Source organism: Schistocerca americana, chromosome 4, assembly GCF_021461395.2.
Source record: "Schistocerca americana isolate TAMUIC-IGC-003095 chromosome 4, iqSchAmer2.1, whole genome shotgun sequence".
In the NCBI taxonomy this organism is placed as follows: domain Eukaryota; kingdom Metazoa; phylum Arthropoda; class Insecta; order Orthoptera; family Acrididae; genus Schistocerca; species Schistocerca americana.
The window spans coordinates 149485415-149511187 of record NC_060122.1 but is presented as its reverse complement, the minus strand read 5'-3'; the positions used below and the strand labels follow the sequence as shown (position 1 = coordinate 149511187).

At 40.4% G+C, this 25773-nt stretch overlaps 2 protein-coding genes across 3 annotated transcripts in view; one reads left to right on the top strand and one right to left on the bottom strand.

Moving 5' to 3' along the window:
- Positions 1-7406: 7406 nt before the first annotated feature.
- Positions 7407-9994, bottom strand: LOC124613313. Its single transcript, XM_047142009.1, has 2 exons — positions 9817-9994; positions 7407-8308 (listed from the first exon to the last, which is right to left on the bottom strand). The coding sequence occupies exons 1-2, from the start codon at positions 9992-9994 to the stop codon at positions 7407-7409; spliced, it is 1080 nt and encodes a 359-aa protein (XP_046997965.1).
- A 10871-nt stretch (positions 9995-20865) lies between these two features.
- Positions 20866-25773, top strand: part of LOC124612472 (arginine/serine-rich protein PNISR) — a 39615-nt gene continuing 34707 nt past the window's right edge. The window contains exon 1 of one of the 2 annotated variants that reach the window (XM_047140701.1): positions 20866-20990. Coding sequence is in view for 1 of the 2 variants with exons in the window: in XM_047140702.1 (XP_046996658.1) it covers positions 20988-20990 (3 nt within the window). In the remaining variant the exon portion in view is untranslated. The remainder of the gene's footprint in view (positions 20991-25773) is intronic. The other variant, XM_047140702.1, reaches the window with a different exon arrangement.

Genomic DNA, 25773 nt, shown 5'->3' with positions numbered 1-25773 from the left:
AGACTGAGTGGCAACCTCTGGAACAGGACAAGCAGCCATGTTCGGCCGAAGATCAGTATCAGCCTGAGACAGAGCCTGAAACCAGTTCGTCAGACAAACTGGAGAGGCCTTCTGTTCAGCCCTCTGGAATGTCTTTCGCCCCCTGCCACACCTCAAGACGACCTCCCACGCTACCACAGGTGAGGGGTCAGCCTCAATGTGGGCAGTATGCCGGGCAGCCACAGTCGTAGTCCGATCGGGAGATGCGTGGGACGAGCTGGCCGTCCCCGACAAACCCCCATCTGGGCGCTCACAGTGATGCCCATTGGCAACAGCCTCAAGCTGTGCGACCAAAGCCAACACTGCCTGAAGCTGGGAGTGAAGGGATGCCGACTCAGCCTGCGTCCGAACACAGCAGTTGCTGCTCCAAAGTTTTGAAGGTCATGCTCATGGGGATGCAGTAATTTGACCTGACAAATACCAGTGTACTGATCAATATCCAAACTGGTTAGCTTTTTTTAAAATTCCACAGGATAGAAGGAAGTGATCAGTACAAGGCGTGTTTTTTGAGTAGTACTATTTTGCCACACCGCGGCCGCAGCTCTGCGGTCGGCGTTCTGTACATGCGCACTGGGTACCTACATATGTTGTCTATGCACTGACGCCATAACAGTCTGATTCTTCCTTGTTTACGTTGTGTACTGTGTGTAAGATGCCTCCGATAATCGTGAGTCCCGCCGACTGTGAAGTACGCGCTGTTATAAAATTTCTTAGTGCTAAAGGCCTAAAAGCGATGGATATTCATCGTGAGATCTGTGCAGTTTACGGAGAAAACATTATGAGTGATGGAATGGTAAGAAAGTGGGTGAGAGCATTTGAAGATGGCCGCACAAATGTGCATGATGAACAACAGAGTGGGCGTCCTTCGGTCGTTAATGAAAATTTGGTGCAGGAAGTGGACAATAAGGCAATAAGGTGAGAGGAAACAGATGCTTTGCGATTTGCTCCTTGTGGGATGACTTTCCTAATGTTTCTCGTAGTGTATGGCATTGTGATCGAGCACTTGAATTACCGAAAATTGTGTGCGCATTGGGTACCGAAAATGTTGACGAATGTGCACAAAACCAAACGCTTAGAAAGTGCATTGACTTTCCTTGAGCAGTACTGCAATGACGGTGATGATTTCTTAAGCCAAACTGTTAAGGGCGATGAAACATGGGTGGCCTACGTCACACCAAAATCAAAGCAACAGTCCATGGAATGGCGGCATTTAGATTCACCTAGAAAAGTGAACTTTAAGCAAACAATTTCTGACCGGAAAATCATGTGCTCAGTTTTTTGGGACAGAAAAGGAGTATTGCTTGTGGAATTTCTGCCTCGTAATGAGACAATCAATGTAGCAGCTTACTGTAAGACATTGCACAATCTGCGCCATTCAATTCAGAACACAAGGCAATGCCTGTCCGCATGTGGCGAATCAGAGCAAACATCTCATCACATCTTTATGGTGGGAAACTCTAAATCAGGGCTTCCCAACCTTTTCAGCTGGCGGACCCCTTCTTCAGTCGAAAATCCATGGCGGACCCCTAGTCAGTCAAGAGCACAGTAACTTTAAATTTCAGAGCGAAACCCATGGGAACTGAAAGTTTTTAATGCAAGTGCCATGTTCCCAATGTTCATATCAGCGTACACTCCGCTGCAGAGTGAAAATTCCCATACTGGAAACATCCCTCAGACTGTGGCTGAGCCATGTCTCCATAATATTCTTTCTTTCAGGAGTTCTTCTTCTGCAATGTTTGCAGGAGAGCTTCTGTAAAGTTTGGAAGGTAGGAGACGAGGTACTGGCAGAAGTAAGGCTGTGATGACGGGACATGAGTCACGCTTGGGTAGCTCAGATGGTAGAGCACTTGTCCATGAAAGGCAGAGGTCCTGAGTTCGAGTCTCGGTCCGGCACACAATTTTAATCTGCCAGAAAGTTTCAAGAAACAATATCATTAACACATGGCTTTATGAGATTTTCTGCAATGGTATGAGCTTTGCCTGTTTTTGTCACTCAATAACTAACTAAGAAAGAAGCTTTTAATGAATTTTCATTAATTGTTTTTGCATGAGTTTTCATGCAATGCTGAGAAGCAGCTAGTTCTGCACTCTTCCTTTTGAAAAAATCCGGGTGAGTACCTTTAAAGTGACGGCGCAATTTAACTTGAACCATTGAACAGTTCGGAAGGACTCGCACACAAATTACACACTGAGCTTTACCCTCCTTTGTCTCCATAAAGGCCATTTCCAAATAGCTTTCGTTGTACTTACTCTTCTTGGTTATTCCACTTCCACAGGATATTGCAACCAATGGAGTACTTGCAGCATTTCACATAATAAATCCGGCTGTGGAGCTTCTTGTGATTGTTCTTCCTTTGGTCGTCCTCTCGCCTCATTCATTTCAGCTTGAAACTTCCCTTGTTGTGAAGGCGATGGAGAAACTGCACCCTTCTTCAATGATCCTGACTTCAGCCACCTATCCATGTTAGAAGTAATAAACTGGTCAAAAATCGACTTACGAATTAGGTAGTGCACTGACAAAGCAAATTTAACATTTAATGATGCCTGGGGACGCATACGTGCCAGTGAGCACTGTGACTGGTCGACAAAGCTCGCTCCGCACATGCGTAAAAGTTTTCAGCGCATCTAGCGCCGAGAGCCGGCGCACAAACGACCCCCATACTGTTGCGAAACAGTTGATCAGAGAAGCCGCATTCTCCGGCACTAAACTGTGTATGCGTTCTCACTTAGGAACCGCAAAGGCTGCTTGGGAATACGACCTGAAGTAAAAGTACACAAGTTTTTCACATGAAAAAAAAAGTGATGAATTTGATTTTCACATTTTTATTCAATAATTTTACTCATTATTTTACACGACTTGGTGAAAGGTGGCCGCGGACCCCCTAGGAAGAGCCGGCGGACCCCTAAGGGGTCCGTGGACCACATGTTGGGAAACCCTGCTCTAAATCATCCTCCGTACAACCCCGATCTTGGCCCAGGGACTACCATCTGTTCCTGCACCTGAAGAAACACCTGGGCGATCAGCGTCTTCAAGACAATGACGAAGTCAGAACAGTGGTGATGCAGTGGTTAACAAGTCAGGTGACAGACTTCTATGAGGAGGGTAATCAAAAACTGGTACAACGTTATGACAAGTGCCTCAATATTGACGGAAATTATGTAGAAAAGTAGATTAAGGTACAGGCTTTCATGTAAAAATAAAATTATTGAGATTTCTTAGCATGTCTTTTTTTCATTGCAAAACAGTACTTACTTAAAAAACATGCCTCATTTTTATTGATTCATTTCCTATAATAAAAAGTAAGATCTCCAGTAAATTTTATTTTGTAGCAGTTTCCTCCTCCTGAGTGAGCCATCACACTGTAATGTTGCTACAATCCATTTATATTGGCAATCATGGTTTTCAGAAGTAATGTATATCAAACATGTGTAATGTGTTAAATCTGGGGTAAGTTTTCTGCTCATGAAGACAGTTTAAGATCAAAACCGGTAGCAGAATAAATATCATTTTCACAGACAGCACAGTGTGATGCATTTTGTAAAATGTTGTTCTTTACTTTAGTATTCCATAAAGTGCTCATGGTTTAAAGTTACAGAAAAGAAACATTTTACTGTACTAACGCACGCACATAATAATCAGAACACACACATAAATAAAAACAATAATAAATAACATGTATAGGAACTACCAGCTATGCACAGATATAGATTCTCATTTATAACATCCTGAGGTGTTGTACTGCACTCTATCTAAAACAGAGAAAACAAGAATACAGTAGCAGAAAATTCTTGCGCAAAGTGAATATAACATAGGTGCTATGTTCATTAACAGATTAAATAGTATAAAAATAAATGTGGGCTGACATATTCTATTACACTGTAGAAACACTTCTCAAGAAGAAATGTTTCTGTGAATACACGTTGCTCTTGCTCATTACACATGGTGTGACCCACAGTGGTTCATGTTAGAAATATGGTAACTGCTACTAGTTCGCAGGTACTTACATTTAGTTCTTTTAATCAGCACACATTTGTATATGTATTGGGAGTTTTATAGCGAAGACACTTTTTTTTTAAATAGGAGCTTGAAGGAGTCCTCGTAGAGCTATATGAGCTGTGAATTGTGATCTGTTATTCTCATACTGCACATATGGTAATCTAAATCATTTGATTCAAGCACAGGACACACATCAAAATCTGTTCTAAAAACCGGCATAAACATAGAATAACTGATGTTAATAACAGCATCCTAATAGCAACACAATTTTGTTATATTTATACACACCTAGCTCAAATTTCCATTGCGTCCTTTATAAATTCCCTCTACTGAATAGTAATATTTCTCCCACAGAAATTTCAGTAGCTTTGTTTTTAGGCTCTCTGGCTTCATGTTAGACACGTTTTTGCCCATTAATTTATTACATATAGTCATCTAAATATACTGTGGAGTCTGTGCATATAATTTCAATTGGTGTGTGAACAGCACAAAATTAGTTTTTTGTCTTGTATTGTGTGTGGTTAAAATGATTCTCCTCAAATAATTTTCATCTGCTGTGTAGAAGATTACAGTTTCGTAAATGTATACAGTGAGAACATTTAGGGTTTGTAGTTTCTGAAATAATGGGCAACAAGATTCTTTTTGTTGTTCAGTACCCATGTATCTGAAAATTTTTTTCAGGAGTTTCAGTATTCGACATACACTATTTCAACTTCCTCAGAAAATTATACCACATCAAATGAAAGATCCAAAAGACTCACGTCAGTAGAAGGTGATAGAATTTGTATTGCAAATGTGAAGTTGCTTAATTTATTTTATTGGAAGTTAATTTGTGTGCTCAAGGTTATGTTATTGGCCACATCTAGTCTAAGGAATTTAATCATGTCAACGTCTTCTGTAAGTTGATTTTTATGTTGTATTTTAAGCGCCATACATTTCGAAAGGTACGGTATGGGTTTTTGCAATGTTCAGTTTCAACCTATTTACTGGAACCAGCTTTCTAGGGTATCCAGTGTGCTTACAGTAAAGTTCGGAATATTTCTGTAACATCATCTACAAATTTAAGAAATGATGTCTGCAAACAGAACTCCTCCATCCAAACAGGCCTCAGAAAGCCCAACGGTACCAATCGACCTCCGTGTCATCCTCTGCCAGTAGCATCATTAAATGTGGGTATGGTGTGGCATATGGTCAGTGCACTGCTCTCCCTGCTGTTACCAGTTTTCGTGACTGGAACCGCTACTTCTCAGTCAGGTAGTTAAGTAGCTCCTCAATTGGCCTCACAAGGGATGAGTGCACCCCACTTGCCAACAATGCTCAGCAGACCCAGACAGTCACACATCCAAGTGCTAGCCAAGCCAACAGCGCTAAACTTTGGTTATATGATGGTAACTGGTGTTCCTATTGCAGCAAGGCTGTTGGCTACAAACAGGACAGGCGTGGAATTTATGTTTATGGGTAAGTCATTTACATAGAATAGGTATAGGATTGCCCCTAAAGTGCATTGAGGATAGTTTGTGACACTGTACTCCACTGAGAATATTAATTCACTGCATTTGAAATGTCAGTTGGCCTTTGTTTTCTGTTATGGAGGCAACAAGTAAGCAATTTCAGAGCAATGTCCTTAATCCTGTATTTATCTAATTTTTAGATAAGCGTAGCATAGTTTCTGGAGTCAAACGCTTTTTTAAGATTGCAGAAGATACCTGCAACTTTGCTCACCTAATCCAATGCTTTGCATTCATATTCAATAAAGTTGTTCACTGCATCCATAGTGTTTTTCCTTGGTATGTACAGATTGGTTACTTATAATAATATTACTATTAGATAAAATTTTGAAACCGTGTTTGAGGCTATTTTCTCTAACACTTTCGATAGGACAGGAGGAACAGAAATATGGTGATCGTTTCAAGGCAAGATTCGAATAGCTATTCTCTGTAATTTAAAATTTTCATTTAATTTACTATAAGATTTGCCACAGTAAACTGTTAAAGCTACAAGGGACTGTAAGTATCCTGTTAAGGTTTATGGAATACAATAATGCAAATGAACAACTTTTATGATGTCTTAATACAAAATCAAAAGCACAGCACAGTGAATGGCAGACAAGTGACGAATAATGAAAAAGTGGCAATGCCCAAGAAATATCGAAATAAATGCGACTGTGGAGCTATCAATATTTTAGTCACAAAGATCTTAAAAACGTAAATTACATTTCAGTTTTAACACTCCCACTGTTCTGCACTTTAAAAACTATTTCCGACAATGTTTAAGCTTGTGCACGATATCACAACCTATTTTTTCTCAATGGTTTGATGAAGATGTCTGCATACTGTTTTTCGCTTGGAACATCGCTAATAATGATATCTCCCTTCTCATACTTTTCTCTTAGTTACGAAATGGTATCGAGTGTCAATGCGCTACGATCTTTTATGAAATTCCGGATTTTTTATGAGTCTTACTGCACTCTGATCATCCATATAATGTTTTGGTTGCTGGACCGTATTTATTTCCAAAATTACTTAGCAGATTTCGCAGCCATATCACTTCATTTATAGCCATGCAGACTGCCATGAGTCCGCTTCTGTGGTGCTCAAAGTCACCGTTCTCTGACGCTGAGAGGACCACGTTATCGATCCATTTGATAACAGAGAAACAAAACCAGAAATCGATCGCCTTCTTACTGTATCTTCCGCGTACCTGTACAGAATCATCTTATCTTCGTTCTTCTGTACAATATACCAAAGTCTTTCGTGCCTTGCACTTACTTGAAAACGCTTACGACGGCATGACAATGACATTCATGACGATTGTTCTAGTATTTGCTCAAGGCATTCCCTGCGAAAGCCAGATCTGGTCGACTAACGCCGCTTTCACACTATACGGTTTTGACCGTACGGCAAAAAGCCGTACGAGTTTTAGCCGTGCCTGTGTTGCTTTCACATTACACGGCTTTTTGACGTGACCAGTTGTTGGTGTCTATTCAGTTTGCTTAATGTGTGTATCAAGATGAACCGTAAACGAGTTGTTGCTTTGTGGTTGCTTCATCGTCGCCGCAAAAGAAAAGGTCGTCTTTTGTGGGTACACCCCATTAACCAGAGAAGAGACGAAGTGGGTTTATTTTATACACTCTTTGAAGATTTGAGGAACGACGGAAATAAATTCTTTAACTATTTCCGAATGTCTATTACCTCGTTTGACGAATTACATAGAAAACTAAAGGATGTGTTACAACGACAAAACACACAATTCCGCAATTGCATCCAACCTGTTCAAATGCTGGCTATCACGTTAAGGTAATTTAATACATAAAAACTAGTTCTGTTTATTTACTTATTTATTTGTGTTTTACATTTTTATTACGCTCAGATTATGAAGTAGAAAAGTCAATATCAATATCAGCAGTTGAAACCAAAGAGTTTGTAGCAGGACTGACTGTACTGTCACTTTGTGGCGACAGGCTCTCTGCAAAAACGTTGTAGAACTGCGTTGTTGATGGTGGGCCTTCATGGCTACTTGTGGAAGGCGAAGGGTATGGTGGTGGCACTTTATTAATTCGTTGATAAGAACTGCGACCTTGAGAAGTCTGTAATGGTTGTTCGAGAAAAGTAGTTGGGTTTGGTGCAGCTGGAGGAGGACGAATCTGATGCGTATGGTAAGAGGATATTGGAGCAGCATTTTCCATAGGTGAATAAGAATAAGCTTGAAATCTATTATTATAGGGCATGGGAGGTGTGTAATGGGTAAATGGAGGAGGTTGAGCTGTCAATATATTTCTCCTTTCATATATATTTTCTATAACTTTGAGGACTCCCATCTGAAACTGAAGATAATCCTGTTCATCAAATTTTTCCAGATGAGGCTTCAGACTAAGTAAAAATGACATTTTGCTGCAAGGTTTGTCTTCTTCCAGAGCTCGTAATATTTTCATTTCGATTGCATCAGGTTTTCTATGTTTTCTGTTTGTATGGCACTCGCTTTTGGATGTTTGTTGTGTGGGTGCTGTATCAAATGGCCCAGAAACATTCTCAGTATTTTCGACGGAGCCCTGCGTTTCTATATCTTCTTCCAGTCTGGCGGTGCGTTCCGATTGAAAACTGTCCTCCGTCTCTCGAGCATCATACAGCTTTTTTAGAAACTGCAGCTGATCAGAATATACATACTTTTTCATTTTCTTTGCTGCTGAGCCACTTTTTTTCGCAGCTTGAATTTTTATGTTTGACTTCACAAAGGAGTCTCGTAGATTGGTCCACCTCCGTATTACTTCTATACCTACATCAAAAGAAAACAAAACTGTATGAAAACATTTTAATTTTGTATAGAAAAAAGCAAAACTGTAACAAAAAATGTCCACTGCAAACTAAATGTCACTGATTTTTTTTCGTTTTGTTCAGGTATCTGGCAAGCGGTTGTTCCTTCACTGACTTACATTTCCAGTACAGAATTGGGATTTCTACAGCAAGTAAAGTGGTTAATGATGTATGCACAGCAATTTGGTCATCACTGCGGGAAGAATGTATACAAAGACCGACCAAAGAGGTATGGGAATCAATAGCGGCTGGATTTGAACGTACTGCTAATTTCCCCCACTGCTTAGGAGCGGTGGATGGAAAACATATCCGTCTTACTGCCCCATTTAATAGCGGATCAATGTACTTCAATTACAAAGAATACTTTTCTGTGGTTCTGATGGCTGTAGCGGATTCCAACTACAGGTTCATTTATGTCGACGTAGGAAGTTATGGCAAAGACTGTGACTCTTCAGTGTTCAGACGGTCCAGTTTATGGAAGTCAATAGAAAGTAATTCCCTGGAATTTCCAGACGTCCAATGTCTGCCTGGTACGGAAGGTCCAAAAGTACCCTACTTCTTCGTGGGAGACGCAGCATTTGGCCTACACACGCATTTGCTCCGGCCTTTTGGGGGAACAAACTTGACAGTTGAGAAACGTGTATTTAATTACCGTTTGTGCAGAGCAAGGAGGTATGTGGAATGTGCTTTTGGCATCCTCACCAATAAGTGGCGGTTGTTTCACCGACCTTTAAATGTTCATCCAGATTTTGCAGTAAAAATGGTTAAAGCTTGCATTGTTTTACACAATTTTGTACGTCAGAGAGATGGATTTATAATTGAAGACACCACATCCTTCACTGGTTTGGAAGACTTAGCCCAAGATGCCAACATAAGAGGAGGACTGACAGCCAACGCCATAAGGAACACTCTTTGTAAATATTTTATGACAAATGCTGGAAGCGTGTCATGGCAGATGTCAAAGATATAAATTAACAAGCCTTTTCCTTTTTGTAGATTGTTTGTGAAAGCCTGCGACTGTATAGTAAATAGTTTTCTTTATAAATAAATTACTGCTACCACTCACGTTTTTAATCGTTTTGTTTATATTTTGTACGACGCGTTTCGGGAAATAATTCCGATCTTCAAGTGCGTTTTTTTCTCTAAGTTTTCATTATGTGTAGTGTTTTTTTATTTGTGAGGTCTTGTGCGTGTTTCTCTTATAAATTACAGTAAAGAAAACAGAATGCAAGACCTGACACATAAAAAGACACCACACATGATGAAAACTTAGAGAAAAACGCACTTAAGGATGGGAATTATTTCCCGAAACGCGTCGTGCAAAATATAAACAAAACAAAAAAAACGTGACTGGTAGCAGTAATTTACTTATAAACAAACGATTTACTTTTAGAATAAAATTTATAACGTTAAATAAAAACTGTTTAAAACGTATTAAATGTAATATTAATATATTAAATAAATACTTACCAAACGCATTTTTATCTTTGTCTTCCATCTCATCAAAATCTTGCTTCAGTGCTACGCAAACTTCCCGCCAAGCATTCTTTGTAGCAATACGATCTCTATACGCATCTAGAGTTTTGTCCCACAGAACAGGTCTTACTTCCACCAAGGTTATCAAAAGTTCAGTATCAATTTCATCCATTCTTCTACACTTTTCAGTAAACAAGAATAAACACAAATGAATAAAACGACACTACAACGAACTAGTCGACGCCGTACGGCTCAAAACCGTCCAGTGTGAAAGCATGCACTTAGTCACGTAGGCCACTGTTGTCGAACTTGCCGTACGGCGACCGTCTGTTGTAGTGGCAAGACACGGCTGCAGCACGGCACGGCAGCGGCATTTTGCCGTCGCCGTATAATGTGAAAGGCGCCATACATTTCTTCACACCTACAGCCGTACGGCTTTTTGCCGTACGGTCAAAACCGTATAGTGTGAAAGCGGCGTAATAGTCACGAGAAACAAATGTGAACCAACTGCTTCCCAGACTATAAATTTCGCTGCAAGTGGTGCATTTTCATCTGGTGAGTACAATTTTACATTTGGATCCACTCGAACAGGTCCAAGATTCGAATTTTACAAGTCGAAATGTTTTAGGATCCGCGTTGCAAATGTTGTTTGGCGGACAAATGTTTTTTTCTTCTCTGTTTCGTTCAATTGCCTTTCTGGAAAGGATTTCCACTTGGGAAACAGTTATTACAAACATTTTCGCCGTTTCTTCTACTATGTCTTTGGGATATTCTTTGCTTTTTACAATCAACAGCCCATTGCATACATACAAACCCAAGAGTACTAAATTATTTCCAACTTTCTCATTGAAAATATATTTATCAACGTCATTCTCTTTGAAATCGAATTTTATCAAGAATTTACAAAACGTTTGATTTTAACAATGGACAGCCCACCTTAAACCATACATTATTTTTTTACGCTTGCTTACATATTGCACCTTGCAGCTCCAGCACATAGATTTCCTCATTTAGTTTTCCGTATAAAAATGCGATCGAATTCCAACATTCGAATTATTCATTAAAATATCCCTCCAGTTTGTTAATCTCATTTAATTCATCATAATCCAATTCCCCAACCTCTTTCCCAAGTAGCAAACAAATTTGGATCTGTAACGTATGAATCTGAGTTCACATTTTGGATACTTCTGTCAACCAAGTATCATGTGAGATGTCTACCTTCATAGGGGATTGTGCAACAACCGTGAACATGTTGTATCTAAGACATTGCAAACTGATTGTAGAGATACATCCCGGCTATGATTCCGATGTTTATTGCTAACAATGCAGTTAGAAATAAATATATTGTTGGAGCAGCTGAACTCGAAGCGCCCATGTACGCAAAACAAAGTATTTTGGCTCTGTTTCTGTGGCTGCCTCCAAATCAGTTCTCGGGTTAGATTTCCAAGTTCTTCATTTGTAACTGAGGGTCCCTCCTTCTTGTCTTCGGCAATACCAACATCTTTAACTATGATCTCAAGTTCACTGGCGTCAGTCATTTGTTGTTCGTTTTCAGTGTTATCTTCATTGCTGCTTACATTTTCTTAATTAGGTTGGTCGGGCGTGTTCTCTGGAGCTGATATGGTCTTCTCAGCCGAGACGACGATTATGTCGAAGAGCGAGGGTAAAAGAGATGTGTTTTCGAATTTCTCACTTCGATTTTCTTATTAAAACACAAACGCTGAGACTTTGCATATCGACACGCTTCATAAAAAATGACGGAGCATCAAACATGCCCTCTATCCTTTGATAAGACCTATTTTTGTCAAATTGTCAAGCAGTTTGACGTTCATTTGACCAAGTGATTCGAGCCAGGTTTTGAGGCTATTTGCGGTCGACAAATTCACTTCACATTAGGTCTACGATGCTAAAAACGTTATGCAAATCTCGTTTTGTTCCTTGGGCAACGAGTCATCCAATCCAAGAATCGTTTCAAAATTATCTACAAAGCTCACATCAAAACCTCTCGTAATATAAACACCGACAGTAAACAAATTCTTTCTTATTTTCGGAACATACAGCACATCATCAATTCCTCCATCTTCCAAGCGCCCCTTCACGAATTATTTATTTTAGTATATATATTAAGATGGTATCTGTTCTTTCGGACATGTCCGAAAGAACAGATACCCTCTTAGTATATATATATATATAGTTAAGTCTCACCGACCACTTGACCATCTTCTTCTTCTATGCGAATGCACAAACAGTGCCCGAACTCTTACGGGAATCGGCAACGCATCGCGAGTAATGAGTATAATGGGCGGGGGCACTACGAATGTAGTCCGGGTCAATACGTTGAGAATGTGGGTTTTGCGGGAGGCGTGCCAGAGATAAATCCCTGCAGTCGCGCTATCCTCTGTGTCCTCGGTGGCTCAGATGGATGCCAGCACAGTAGCTCAGTGTACTCGGTTAGAGGGTTAGCTACCCTCTGTAATAAAAAACTGAGTGAATGGATCATCAAAGAACCTGAACGGCTGTCATTGGACATCCGCCACGAACAGATTCATCGACCAATAAAGAGCAAAATGTGATTAAAAAAAGGATGGATAGAGCGTCTGCCATATAAGCAGGAGATCCCGAGTTTGAGTCCCGGTCGGGGCACACATTTTCATCTGTCCCCGTTGACGTATGTCAACGCCTGTAAGCAGCTAAGGGTGTTCATTTCATTGTAATTTATTTTAGTTGTTCCGACTCCCTTCACTTCGCATTTAATGTTATCTTAAAGTGATATTTCAATGAGCTGACACTCGCGAATTTCACTGAGTGATTCCCACCGAAAAGCAACGTGTCGCGACGCCTCGATGTCGGTAAACCATACATCGCTTATATCAGCATGCAGTATAGTCTCGCAAACAACTTCACCATGCACAACTTTTTCATGTGTTCCTCCATTCGGTAACAACGAATGCATTTACCACATTACCTTTGCTTTGCTCATTGTTTTTCTTCTCCCTTGTTCGGCAATTTCTCGACACATGACCTACCTTCCCGCAGATCCAGCTAGTAAATTATCCTCTTGAATTCGCGTCTGTATGTTCTTTCTTCCAGGCTTGAGATGAAATCGCTGCCAGGTAATACTGAAGAATGGAATACAACCCATCAACTTTGAAAAATGGTGTCACAGGTTACCACAGATGATACATTGCAAAGACATCATGGAGGTAAAAAAAGAAGGGAGATGGCACTGTAGACTGAGGCTGTGTGTAGGTTTGAAGCCAGAGTGAACTGGGCTTGCCGCCATTTTAAGTAGCCCAAGACTATTGCTTCTTGTTCATCATTTCTGTCGTGAGCATGCAACAACTGTTTAAATAATACAAATTACAGTGCTTGCTTGAATAACATAGTGTCAGGATGGCAAGTCCGAACGTTTTTCTGTTCTTGAATGCGTATTTGCTCTAGTAATAGTACACATTTATCCTCGTTAATGTAACTTGTTTTTTGTTGATGCATTTGGAATAACGAAGAAGAGACGTATGGAATGTGAAAAGGACGTTTCCGTGACGCATTTTATTCCACTTTTACTATATTCGTATCGATAGCAAATGAAGCTGGAACTCTGAAAGTAATATTTGTTCGCTTTCTGGTTCTGCTTCTTGTTCATTACATGTTCAGCTTTCAACTAGTACACGAATTTTTAATGTTCAAGTTTGCAAAAAACTTACCTGCATCTTCTTTGTTAGCCCTTAAACGTGAGAAATAAGGAAAGAAGCAAAACATGCCATCGTATGTTGTGCATGTCAACAAAGTGAACGATTATTGAAATGTCAGAGAAACAGAACTACATGCAGAATAGAGTTCTTGTTTTATTAAATTGTCAATGCATTAGTTTCACTGTAGTTTACACATCTTCTCACTTTGACATCTTACCAATGGTGTGTCATTCAGAGCGTGGCTAATAATAGCTATTTACAGGGTAAAAAAACCTATATAATTTTTTAAACATCTTCCTTAATTGTGGAATGCTATAAATGTGATTGAGGGAATGATCTCAAACGCTTATGACCCCTTAAAATGAATAGTTTGTTTTAACACATATGTAAGTAACTTTTTAGTAATAATAACCTAACCTGTGTAAGATGCAGGCCAACATTTCCACCGGTAGCCTACTTGCTTATTTTCCCAGAATATTTCTCGCCAGTAACGCTGTCAGTTTTTCAGGAACAACCAAGCGCAGCACAATTGAAATGCACACCTACTTTGATCACCTGCTTGATGTTACTTTTGAATTTCATTTTGAGGTTTTCAAAGTATGTGTGCTTTGTGATATACCAATAGTTAGTTTCATGTTCCACATATTATTTGCATGATAAATCGTAATGATATGGAATGAGTCATTACATACTGACATCAATGTTTTGTTGTAAATATGCCTCCATTCTGATCATTTATTAGTTTTTACATTTTAATTAAAGACAGACATGTTAATCATAATCCCTACCCAGCACCATTTACACATTACAATAATATATAATCCTCCACAGAATAGGAGGAGTTATCAAAGAGAAACGTTTCCAATTTAGGTTCAAATTTTACATTGCTCTGTGTCAAGCATTTTATATCAACGGGTAAGTTATCAAAACCTTTTGTTTGCAGCTTTGTGAACCCATGTTTGTGTCTCAGACAACCTTAATGTAATGTAATGAGCATCATTTTTTTTCTGGTATTGTAATTATGTACACCATTGTTCCTGTTGAAGTGCAGTGGGTTATTTATAACAAACTTCAGGAGGAAATTACTACACTACGAAAGGGATAGGTTGCTACTGACACACAGAAAAACAGGCAGGAATGACGAAAAGAATAATCACATAAGTTTTCATCGATAGCCTTCTTCAGAAGGGAAGCACAGCATGCATACACATTCGTAAATCATATGCACGAAACTCACACACACGTTACCTCAATCTCTGGCTGTTCTAGCCAGAATCTTATTTAAAGGGGGAGGAAACATGAACAATGAATGATAATTATCAGCAAAAGCAATTTAGGGCGTCAGATGCTGGTCCAACAATCAGCGTGTGTTGTGCGTCGAGGTGACCGTTGATACAGTGTGGCTTGGATGTCGGAGCGTTTGCAATTTGGAAGGCAATGAAAAACACAGGAAAGAAGAGAAGGAATGGACACTAACTACAGTAAGGTAAATATAAAGTCAAATGACAGAAATAAAATAACTACAATAAAAGTAAACAGTGGAACAATAATTCACGTTTACAAAAGAAAATAATAAATGAAAAGCAACAGTTTGCTTTTGTTCTACAACATTAGTTTTATTGTTAACCGCTTTTCGGCTTACAAGGCCATCTTCAGCCAAAAACTGGTTAACAATAAAAGTAATATTGTAGAACAAAAGCAAACTGGTGCTCTCCATTTATTATAATGTTGTTCTACCAAGAACCGACGGAAGATTCTGTTAAGATGACAAAAGAAAATACTGCCAAATCGCTCAACTTACTAATGAAATGCGATTCCTTTAAACTTAAGACTACGATCAGATATATTAATACACCCATAAACAACACTGGTTGGCATTTTTGATGAAACAACTACATCTCCATGCATTACATTACAGACTAAGTTATGATCCACATTCAGTCTGTTGATTTCTTATTGACTTCCAAAGCAGAATATACAACCTAGATGTGAAGTTGCTAGTTTCATGATAAAAATAAAGAAAGCAATTCTTCTGTGCTAGACTTTAGCAGAAAATATATTTGAGGTAAATGCTGAAATTTCACTCATTGCAACATTTCATATTTTCCAGATTTCGTGTATCTTCATTTCACATTCCTATTAGCATATATTTAACTTCCTGTTTACTTTCAATGTTCTGTGCTCTAAAAAGCTGGTTTCCTCTCTCTCTCTCTCTCTTTCTCATTTCTTCATGTTATGTAAGAACACATGGGAAGTCAGTTTAAAACAAACAAACTGGCCGCAAATTTCGCAGTTGTGAGCCATCAGAAATGTATGAAGAGGAAAAAGGCCTAACATCTACTTCTTTTTTTAGGTTCACCACTGTCAAAACAAATGTCCATTTTTCGAGCTGTGGATTTAAATAGCCTTTTATGTATATCACCAAGAAGAAATGACACAAATTTTGCACAGACAATAACAGATTTAAAACATTTATTCTCCTTCCATGTTCCATGTATTTCTCTTTGCACTTGTATCAACAATAGTAATTTACGTTGCTATCACGAATAGTCAAACAGTAGAAACGCAATAAATACGTTTAATATTATAAATTTCGAACTTTGCAGAAAGCTTAAACAATGAACAGTATCCCAAGATCGCGTTCCAATCCCAGGTTAATGTTGAGAACATTTGCAGAACTTAATTCTCACTTCAGAGATATTTCTACTCTATTTTTTTTATTTTTTATTGGCTTCTAGCATATAAACGTTTTAGGGATCACAGTTTTAATGTATTGGTACACACACACACACACACACACACACACACACACACACGCACACACACACACACACACACACACACACACACACACACACACACATATATATATATAGCAACGTAACATTTGTTCATCTTCATTCATATATGTTTTCAGATCGAGATTGTTGTACTCATATTATAAAGACACAATTGACAGCTAACCACTTAGTTGTTAATTCATTTCTTTAATTAAGTTCAGTGGTCACATTTCCATTTAAATATTTGTCTTCATTAGCCATAAATCTGGATATGGTGCCATAGGTTCTCCTGGTTGTCCCCAAGAATTGGGATCATGCAAAGAAGCTGTCAGTGACCAAGTCTTAAGAACTCCTTCATAAAAGTTGACTCTGCCTTTCTCATACCGTCTACACTGTAATACGATGTGGTTTTATCAGCAATTGTTTCTTCTTCACACTGACAGTAGGGTGTCTCCGACACATCAGTTCTATGTAAATGGGCAGGGAAAGATCCATGACCTAGACGCATTCTCGCGATATATGTTATAATTTTCCTGGAATTTTTTTGGTTTTGCAAACCATGGCTCTCTTGGTACGAATGTCTGTATATGTGCATAGCTTTTGCCTCTTGTTTGTTGACTTTCATTCCATTCTTCTTGCCACGAGAGAAGGGCTTGCTCTTTCACTATTAGGAGGTATTCTGTGGATAGGAGTTTAACGTCCAAAGGTCTTCCGCTACTAATCGCATTTCTGCTCTATGGCCACGCCTAAGGAACGTACTTGCCTTTACTTGCGCATGTGTTACAAGAAGTACTGTGGCTGTGCACCATTCAAAGATGTACTTGGCTGAAGCATCTGTGTAATGTCATTTTGGATTTTGTCAAGCTCATATTAGGTGTGTTTTATATCATAACCCCATTGTAACTTATGTCCTAAATGCTGTTCCAAAACGCTAGTACGCTGAGAATCTCTCGGAAGGTACAATTTATTGATATTAAATGTCAGATAATTTTATTGGCGTTTAAAGATTTTAGGAGAGGTATGAAACAGGAAAAAGTCTTGAATGACAATTGATCGCTTTCGTGATGTGGGGAAAGTTCTTAACTATCGCTAAGGCGATTGAATTGCGAATTTGGTTGTTTTGGTTCAATCCTGTCATCTGTAAAAATTTTCTTATTCACCTTCATGGTTCAGAGAGCTTCTCTGACTTGTCATTGTCAATAATTTACAAATTAAGCTTGAAACATGGAAATGCAGGTGAATATTCAAAACACATTGATTATCTCGTAAAAACAAACACCCACTGTTATGGTTAGTCTCACAGTCAGCCACCTATGAAGTATAATACAAAATTTACAAGCTAATTATTTTAGCAGATTTCTTTTCCAAACAAGAACATCTTTAAATTAAGTACATGTGCAGACGAAATATATTCTGGTACTTGTGCAGGCATATTTCTGCTGGTGTTTCAGTTACTTTCAAGAGCAAAATATGAAGTTTACTTTCCTGGCACTGAATTGTAATTTTTCGCACAAATTAGAAAAAAATTTCACACTACCAGCACACTTACATAGCGTCAGTGGAGCTTCTTAAGTACTCTTTGTTCTATATACCTCTTTGTAAATGACGAGTATTAGGTGGGCAGGTTGTCACTACCAAAGAAAGGGAAGACAGCAAATTTCCAAATTCGCAATGAATAAACCAACAGAGCACATAAATAGTTCCTACTTAATTCACCTGCTAGATAGACTACCGCAGTCACAATACCTTGAAGCCTTTTTTTCCGGAGTTTCATCCTCCTCTCTGAGGGAGGCAGAGGAGCAGGCTGTTCTAAGGTATGCTTGCATGCTCTCCAGCCATATGGTTTTAGGGAGTTTCATTTGGTTTCATTTATTTATTATCTCTTGCAAAAAAAGTAGGATCTTATTTTTCCCAATTGTGAATTTATTTGAAGGAAATTTGGGGACATCTCCAGTTTTCATTTTATGGCCTACGGAAAATCTACAAAATCTGGGCAAAGCTGCTGGTGTTGCCATCTTTTTCCCTTTCCTAGCACGTCTGCTTGGGATGCACTAGGTTGTGTACATCTCAGTTCGTCTGCATTGGCGTTGCCATCCTGCGTCGTGGCGCTCAGTGGCGATATGGGTAAGTGGCCACACGGAAGTGGGGGCTCTTGCTGCTGCTGCCACCACAGCGCCTGCTTTCTTCCATCTTCTTTTCAAGTTCCTTTTGTTCTTGCTCTTTCTTCTTCCAACCCCCAGCCAGCTGCGTTGGTCGTCAGCTCTCTCCTTCACATTTGGAACTGTCAGGTCCAATATGGCGCCGTCTATCAGATTTCTGTGATAGGTGACAAACTCCTATATTTGTGCTTCCCTCTCTGTGTGTGTTGGCGCGTCTTCTCTGACGACGTTCGTCGTTTGTGTGGCGCGGGCTACCATTGTAATCTTTTTCTTCCTGTTGATTTGTATAACTTGGTTCATCATGGAGTGGTCTTCTGCTTGGGAGACTATCCCGTTACACAACTGCACATCCTTTTGCGACACCCTCCGCTGCAGTAGCGGCCAGTGGAGGTATGCTTCTCGCAAGAGGAGGCAGGCAGCCTCCATCTCCACATGGAGCGCCATCCTGAAAAGGCTCTAGGCCTCCTGTAGAGCTGCGTCGATGTTGGAATGGTGGTGGTCGTCTTTTTTGTGGCCTGCTGTAGTGCCGGTCTTTGGTGCAGCGACATTCTCTAGTGTGGCGACGATATTTACTGTTCGCCGTGAAGGCGCCGACTGCACCAGCTCAGCGGCACGGGACCACCCCCACCTCCCTCTCCTCCATCACTCTCACTTGTGGGGTGACCGGCCGGCCGCCCACGGGTGCGGCCTGTTGCTGTCGCGTCTGTAGACCTCCCTGGGGTCTAGGTTGTGGTCTTCTAGTTCCTGCGTCTTCGACGACGTCTTCTTAAGGGTTGAGAGACACCAGCCGGCCTCTTCATCTTTTCATTGGTATTGCTGCACTCTGCAAAATTCGGACAGCCACGGTAATTTGCGACATGTGTCCGCCTTAGCGGGCACACGACGGTCGTTCGTTTCTGCTGATGGTACAAGTGCAGCTGACGTGCAGCCCTGGACACTTAATGCATCTTGCAGCATTGTGGCAGTATTTCGCCACATGCTCTTCTTTCTGGCATCTGTAACATTGGGGTGACGGATCCAGGCTGGTGGGGAGAGCCTCCATCTCGATAGGAAAGCCTAGAAGCAAACCACACTGCGTATACGTCGTCATCGTCATTTGTTGTTTGCATCAATGAAGAGTGCGGCCTCTTCTTGTTCGTCAAATTGTGCAACTTGATTGCTGCACTGTGGAAACCTGCTCGCCGCAGTCCTTCCTGGACTTCCTTCTCGCTGATATCTGTGGCAGTCCCCTCAGGAGTGCCTTGGTTGTCTTCACATGTCGGGGTTGCGAAGCTGTCTTCTCGACGGACTCATCAGCGATATGGGCTGCTGTAGTGCTTTCCAGCGTCATGTAGACGCCCATGTTCGTCGGGGCTTGCAGCTTGATTATGGTGTCGGAGTCTACAGACTGGACAACAACTCCGAACTTGCAGCGCAGCGCTGCAATGGCCAATCATGCAGCTCTATCGACTCGTCGCCTATACACGGAATGTTGAGGGGACGTACCGTTGTACTGCGGTCATTTTCCTCCTTTTGTTCTTGCACTCGCTCGTCGGTGCTTTCTGCAGCTTGGGCTTCCTGATGCGTTTTATCTTCTTCGCTATTACGGCATTTACCTAGACCTTGCTTCGCCATGCTGCACGCCAGGTAACGCGACAATCCGCCTTGCTGTGAGAAGAGCGGCAAGACATTTGGCAGCTGGGCGTGCAACACAGTCTGTCTGTACTCTCTCCCTACTTGCCCACTGCAATAGCGCGGCGCTCACTAACACATGTGCGCACACTGCGTATCGATGCCTTCAGGAAAGCCAAATGCCTTCAGAAAGCCAAAGTATATATTTGAAAGGTGCACAATACCTCTCGTATGTGTAAATTAAAGCACATACGAACATAAAAATAAATTCTGCTGTGACACTGTCAGTATCTTAGGCGCGAGGATTTTAAACACGAAAATAACATTTTAATTTCAGTATAAACGAAATAAACTATTCCAGCACGTGTCAAATGATTCCCAGAACAAGCATGCCGAACACAGTGTACTATGAAGAAAATTGATATAATGCGTTTCATTATCTTTCTAGCTACGTTGTAATAATTTCCTGTCTGTTTGATTTTATGTGTACATTTTTAAACATTATCTTTACTATATATTCTTTATTTATTTTAGCTTTCAGGCAACACTGACCGTGAGGTCAGTAATAGCTTTTAAAGACTCTCTTTTACATGTGCCTGTTGTATATTACTTGTTCGTAGAAATTGGTGTTTTAATTTTTTTGTAAATGTTACAGGCCTAATTTAAGTCAAATGGCTATTTACACAACGTGTATAACAATAGATAAATGGAAGAGTCTGAGTAGAAAATATGTTAGCGTGTTAGCGAACTTTTGGCTGTCGAAATGAAGTACTTTGCATCGATCTACCTGAAGAGATCCTGTGGAGTTCTGTGACATTAGAACACAGACAAAAACAGTACTGTGTGCCTTCAAACAGTGTGTGAAGAATGAGCAACGAGGAATCGGAAAACATTTTTTCAAGTGGTAGTTTCGACTCTTCCGAATGGTGTGTAATATTATGATAAATAAGATCCATCATCTGTGCCACTGGAAGTTATAGATCTCAAATGGAAGCTTTTGCGATCGTGCATGAAGTAGTGTGGAAAATTACCGCATCCCGAACATAACCTATAAACATCAGCATTAAATCAGTGATTAAGTTGCTGTGTTACAGATTCGGGTATTTTTGAATGTTGCTGTTACAACAGCTTTCAAATTTTTATTTGAACAATAATGTGACAAAATTAAATAGTGGTATTTAGATGGTAAAGTTCGGTTCGAGTATCAGGGTTGAACTTAAGCTTTTTCTTGTTTCGGTGCTTGGAAACACCACTTACTAGAAGAGGACGTATGGTATGTTTACTAATAACATCTATTTATTCACATCTGCCATCATACCCGAGAGGGACGCAGAGACTTGAATTTTTGGGTTAGTTTTCCGTGGAAGTTTCACAAGCATTGCAGAATTTGTTTACCGCCACCGCCCATACCGAGATATTTTCAGGAGTGGGAAGCGTTAATTATTTAAGGAGACTAATTTGTTACGCTGTGTAAATGGTTCACATCAGTTCTGCGACTGTCTGTTGCAGCAGACGTGATAATGATTTTATATCATGCGAAAGGCAATTCAGTGAAGTATTTTGAGTCCTCAGAGAGAGTCTTCTTTCGTTTAACAGTTTTCGTAACTGACTCGAAATAGAAATTACACATGGACTGTTAATGACGTCGTTGAAAGTGTAACATACACTGTTTAGCGTGAAAATTTGTTTACAAGTGTCCACCCTCGTCGTGTGTTCATCACCCTGTGGGTATACCTTCCAGCTGGTGTTTCTGTGTGATACAAATAGTGAAAGTCAACGGCATGTATTTACAGTTTAACAAGGGTCATCGTAAATAATGCCAAATGACATTGCATTTCAACACAATGTACAAAATACTGTCACAAACTCATTTCTAAAAATCATAGTCGTTGGCATTGACCTTTATCATGACAGTACAATAATAGAGGATGCTAACAATCAGTAAATTATAAGATACCAGTAACTGTAATGGAACATAACATGCACACTTATGTACACATATGTAGGGATAGGGATTTATTCATTTAGTGTTACGTTTGTTCTTTCGCGATAATGTTTTCTTCTTTGTGGTATTGATGTTTTAGGTGACACATTTTTTTTTTTTTTTTTTTTTTTTCTTTTCCCCCCTCCGTACACCATTGTGTTATGTAGTATAAGAAGGCCTAAGGATCTGTTGGCTTCCAACTCAATAATTCTTCAATTCTGTTTATATTTCCATTGGCCCAATTTTATGAAATAGTAAGTTATTTGTGTTCAGTGGTTTATGTTTTTACTTTCCATACAATGCTGTGTGTGTTATCAGACTACAGGTAGATTCAGTGTTCCATGTGTTTAGATATTGTGCAAACATTGATAGCACAGTAACACTGGTAACAAATGTGTTGCACAGTATTTTAGGAACGAATCAGTGCAGTGTGGTCAAACAATATTTTTTGTGATTGTGCTAGGGGTGCTAATGATGCTGGAGCTCTGGCATTTCTATTTGAGATTTTGAAGTTGAAATCCATTCCACATATTTTTGTGTTAAGTTGGGAAATCAGTTTTCATTCAAACCCAGTGAGGTAAGTCCTGTACACAAGCAACATTTTTCAATGCCAAGATTCATTTTCTGTCAGTGTCTATACTGATAATGAACCCACCATTAAGTGGGTGTTTTGGCAGGCTGTTTAGGTTATAGTTTGCACTTTAATTTGCTGAGGCATATCTGCACATGAACTTGTACAGTTTGTTGGAGTATGTGCAGTTAATACGGTTTTATTAGTAGTAAATATTAACAACAGCAATTGATGGAAGAGATGTCACGTGTCTATCATTGACATAGCTCTGTTCCTAGGTCATGCTGCTGGAGTCTAATAGTTTGCCCATCAAAAAAGATAAACAAAACGGGATAGAGAAGTTATGAAGTTGACATAGCAAATGCTAGACAGCATGATTTGAAATATTTTTTATTCATTTTGGTCATGGAAAATCTAGAACTCAACCATTCAAATTTATTTTGTTTCTTTATGATGAATGTATGCAGACTGAAGCATCAAATGAAAATTTATACCAATGCTGCGATTTGAACCCGGGTCTCTTGCTCAGTAGGCAGATGCACTAACCATTATATCACGCTGGCACACTGACTTTACACAACTGCATTTACTACCCTAGGGTTTTATTAAAATAATTTCAGATCTCCAATATATATTGATGTGACACATTCACTCTTGACTTGTTCACAGTACCATCAGACATGATTAACACACCCTCACACTTTTGAATTTTTTTCATTTTTAATTGCGAAAAATTAACTGCGAACATTTGCAACTTCCAGCAAACTTCAAAATTGTGTTTTGAGAATATGAATAGTCACATGATGTTAACTGTCTTGAGAAATTATAGAGTGAAAAGACTGCAAACTGTCTTCCATGACATAAATGCCTGAAATTCTTATACTATCAAAATATTTGAACATAAAGATTCGATAATCTGAAATTTTTTGATTCTTTACGAACTATTTTCTGTAAAACACCTATTCTGAATATTCTAAAAATTGTGTGGTATGTTCGTATGCTAGTTGGTGATTGTATTTGTGGAAGGTTCAATCAAAGTGGGCAATATTTTGAGGTGCAAAATTTGAAAATTTTGTATGTTAGACCTGTCTCTACAACAAAAATGCCAACATTCAATGCATCAGTAACTTCACACCTAGGAATATAAGCATCTGCACTGTATTCTTCAGTTTCACATTCGGGTGACGGCAATGGTTCAGGTGGGCCATCACTAAATTTCTATTTGTAATGAGTACAGCAATTGCTGCACAATGGAGGTCATGGTGACACATTTACTTGAGGACCAACGTATTTCAGCAATAGCTCTGACAGATTTCCAACAATTGTGAAGTGCTTTTCACTTTTCTTAAACACCAATTTCTTGTGTCTTTTTTTCATGGCCTTTGCATCTCACCCATTCACTGCTATATTTCCTCACTGACATTGTATCTAAGAAAATGCCCAAACCAAACACAAAACTGTATGCAGAATGATTCGTATGCAGCTTCTCACTCGTTATAAACAGAAGAGCACTAGAAACAGTGTTGCCAACTTGTAGATTTTACACTAGAAGTTCGATGGATGCAAAATATGCAGAATGTTGGAAAATTTGTAACACTTTACACAGAAAAATATTGCCCACATTGTTTGCAGTAACTACTAATGCGTTAACAAGACAATGTATTGTGCAATTTTCATAAGTTTTGTGATAGGGGTTTTTAGGTCCCCCCAGGGGGCCCACAGTTCGTTTGTGGGTACATGTGTGGTGCGCACGGGGCCCCGAGCTATTGCAGCCTCCTTTCCTTTCCTTTGAAGGCTGCATTACCTTCCCTGTTCCTCTTCCTCCCTGTCCTTGCTCCTTTGTCCCTGCCCCCTCTTTTCCCTCTTAGTGGACTACTTTATGTTGACTTGGCTATCCTTCTGGCTCTGTTTTGGTCTATGCTATTGTTTAGTTTGCTGCTTCCATCTCCTTTTCATCATTTTTGGTCCCCTTGGGGTTTGACCTCCATTTCCAAAAAATTTCCATTCAGTGGGAGCCATTTGGGGATGAACTCTCTACCTAGCTTCCATGGCGCAGGTTCCTCTCCCCCTCCCCTTTCCCTTTGCACCCTGGCCTCCCTCCTGTAGGTCACCAGCATGGTATCCAGTCCATGTGGTGGGGCTGTTAAGTACCCACTTGGCTGAGCCCCCTGAAACCACAGGGATCACACTGCTAGTACCTGAGTTTTTAACGTCTCATGTATTCCCAGGAGTCGATGCTAATCATTTTGGGGCACCAGAACTCCTGGCAATGGCTGCTGTTCCAGACGGCCCTTGCTGTGGCTGGGTGGCGCCCACGGGACGAGCCCTTGATCGGAGTGGGTGGTACTAGGGCGGACTAAGTACAGGGCATTATTTTCCACCGAGATCTTCTTCTGCAAACTGACGAGGAGCTCTGTGCTAACCTCGAGCAGCGAGGGGTTCGTTTTATATGCTGTGTGCAGCGAGGCCCGTCAAACAATCGCATCGCTACGGGCGCCTTTATCATGACCTTTGAGGGAGATGTCCTCCCAGAGAAGGTCAAGGTAATGGTGTATCGGTGTGATGTCAAACCTTATATTCCACAACCGATGAGATGTTTTAAATGCTTAAGGTTTGGACACGTCTTCCCGCTGCACCACTGATCCTCTCTGTGGTGACTGTGGGCGCCCCCTCTATGAGAGGAGTGCCTGTGCTCCCCCGCCAGTGTGTGTAAATTGTAAGGGACAGCATTCTCCATGCTTGCCTACGTGCCCTGTGTTTGAGAAAGAAAGAAAGAAGAGTACAAAACCTTACATCGGCTCACCTACACTGAGACTCTTCAAAAATATGACCGGCTTATCCCGTGTCTATGACCTCTACTTTTGCTTCAGTTACGTCCATTCCCCTCCTACCCCCTCCTCTTCCCAGTCCCACCCCATTCGCCCCATGCCTTCAGCCGCCTCCCCCCTCTCCCATTCCCCTTCCCCCTCAGTACTCATACCCACCTCTTCGGGTGCTGCTCCCCCTCCCCTGCCGGAGAAGTGCTTCCCTCCTTCGGCGGCAGGCGGTACTGGAGCTCCCTCCCAGGACTCCAAAGGCGATCTACTGCTCCACATCGGCAGCGTGACTTGCGGCCAGTGGGCGCCAAGATTGCCCGGTGTAATTCCGTGCCTGC

Coding starts and splice junctions, on each gene's coding strand:
- LOC124613313 (XM_047142009.1), bottom strand. CDS start 9,994: ATGGATGAAATTGATACTGAACTTTTGATAACCTTGGTGGAAGTAAGA. Junction 8,309..9,816: donor CAAAGATAAAAATGCGTTTG/GTAAGTATTTAT, acceptor CTTTTGATGTAG/GTATAGAAGTAATACGGAGG.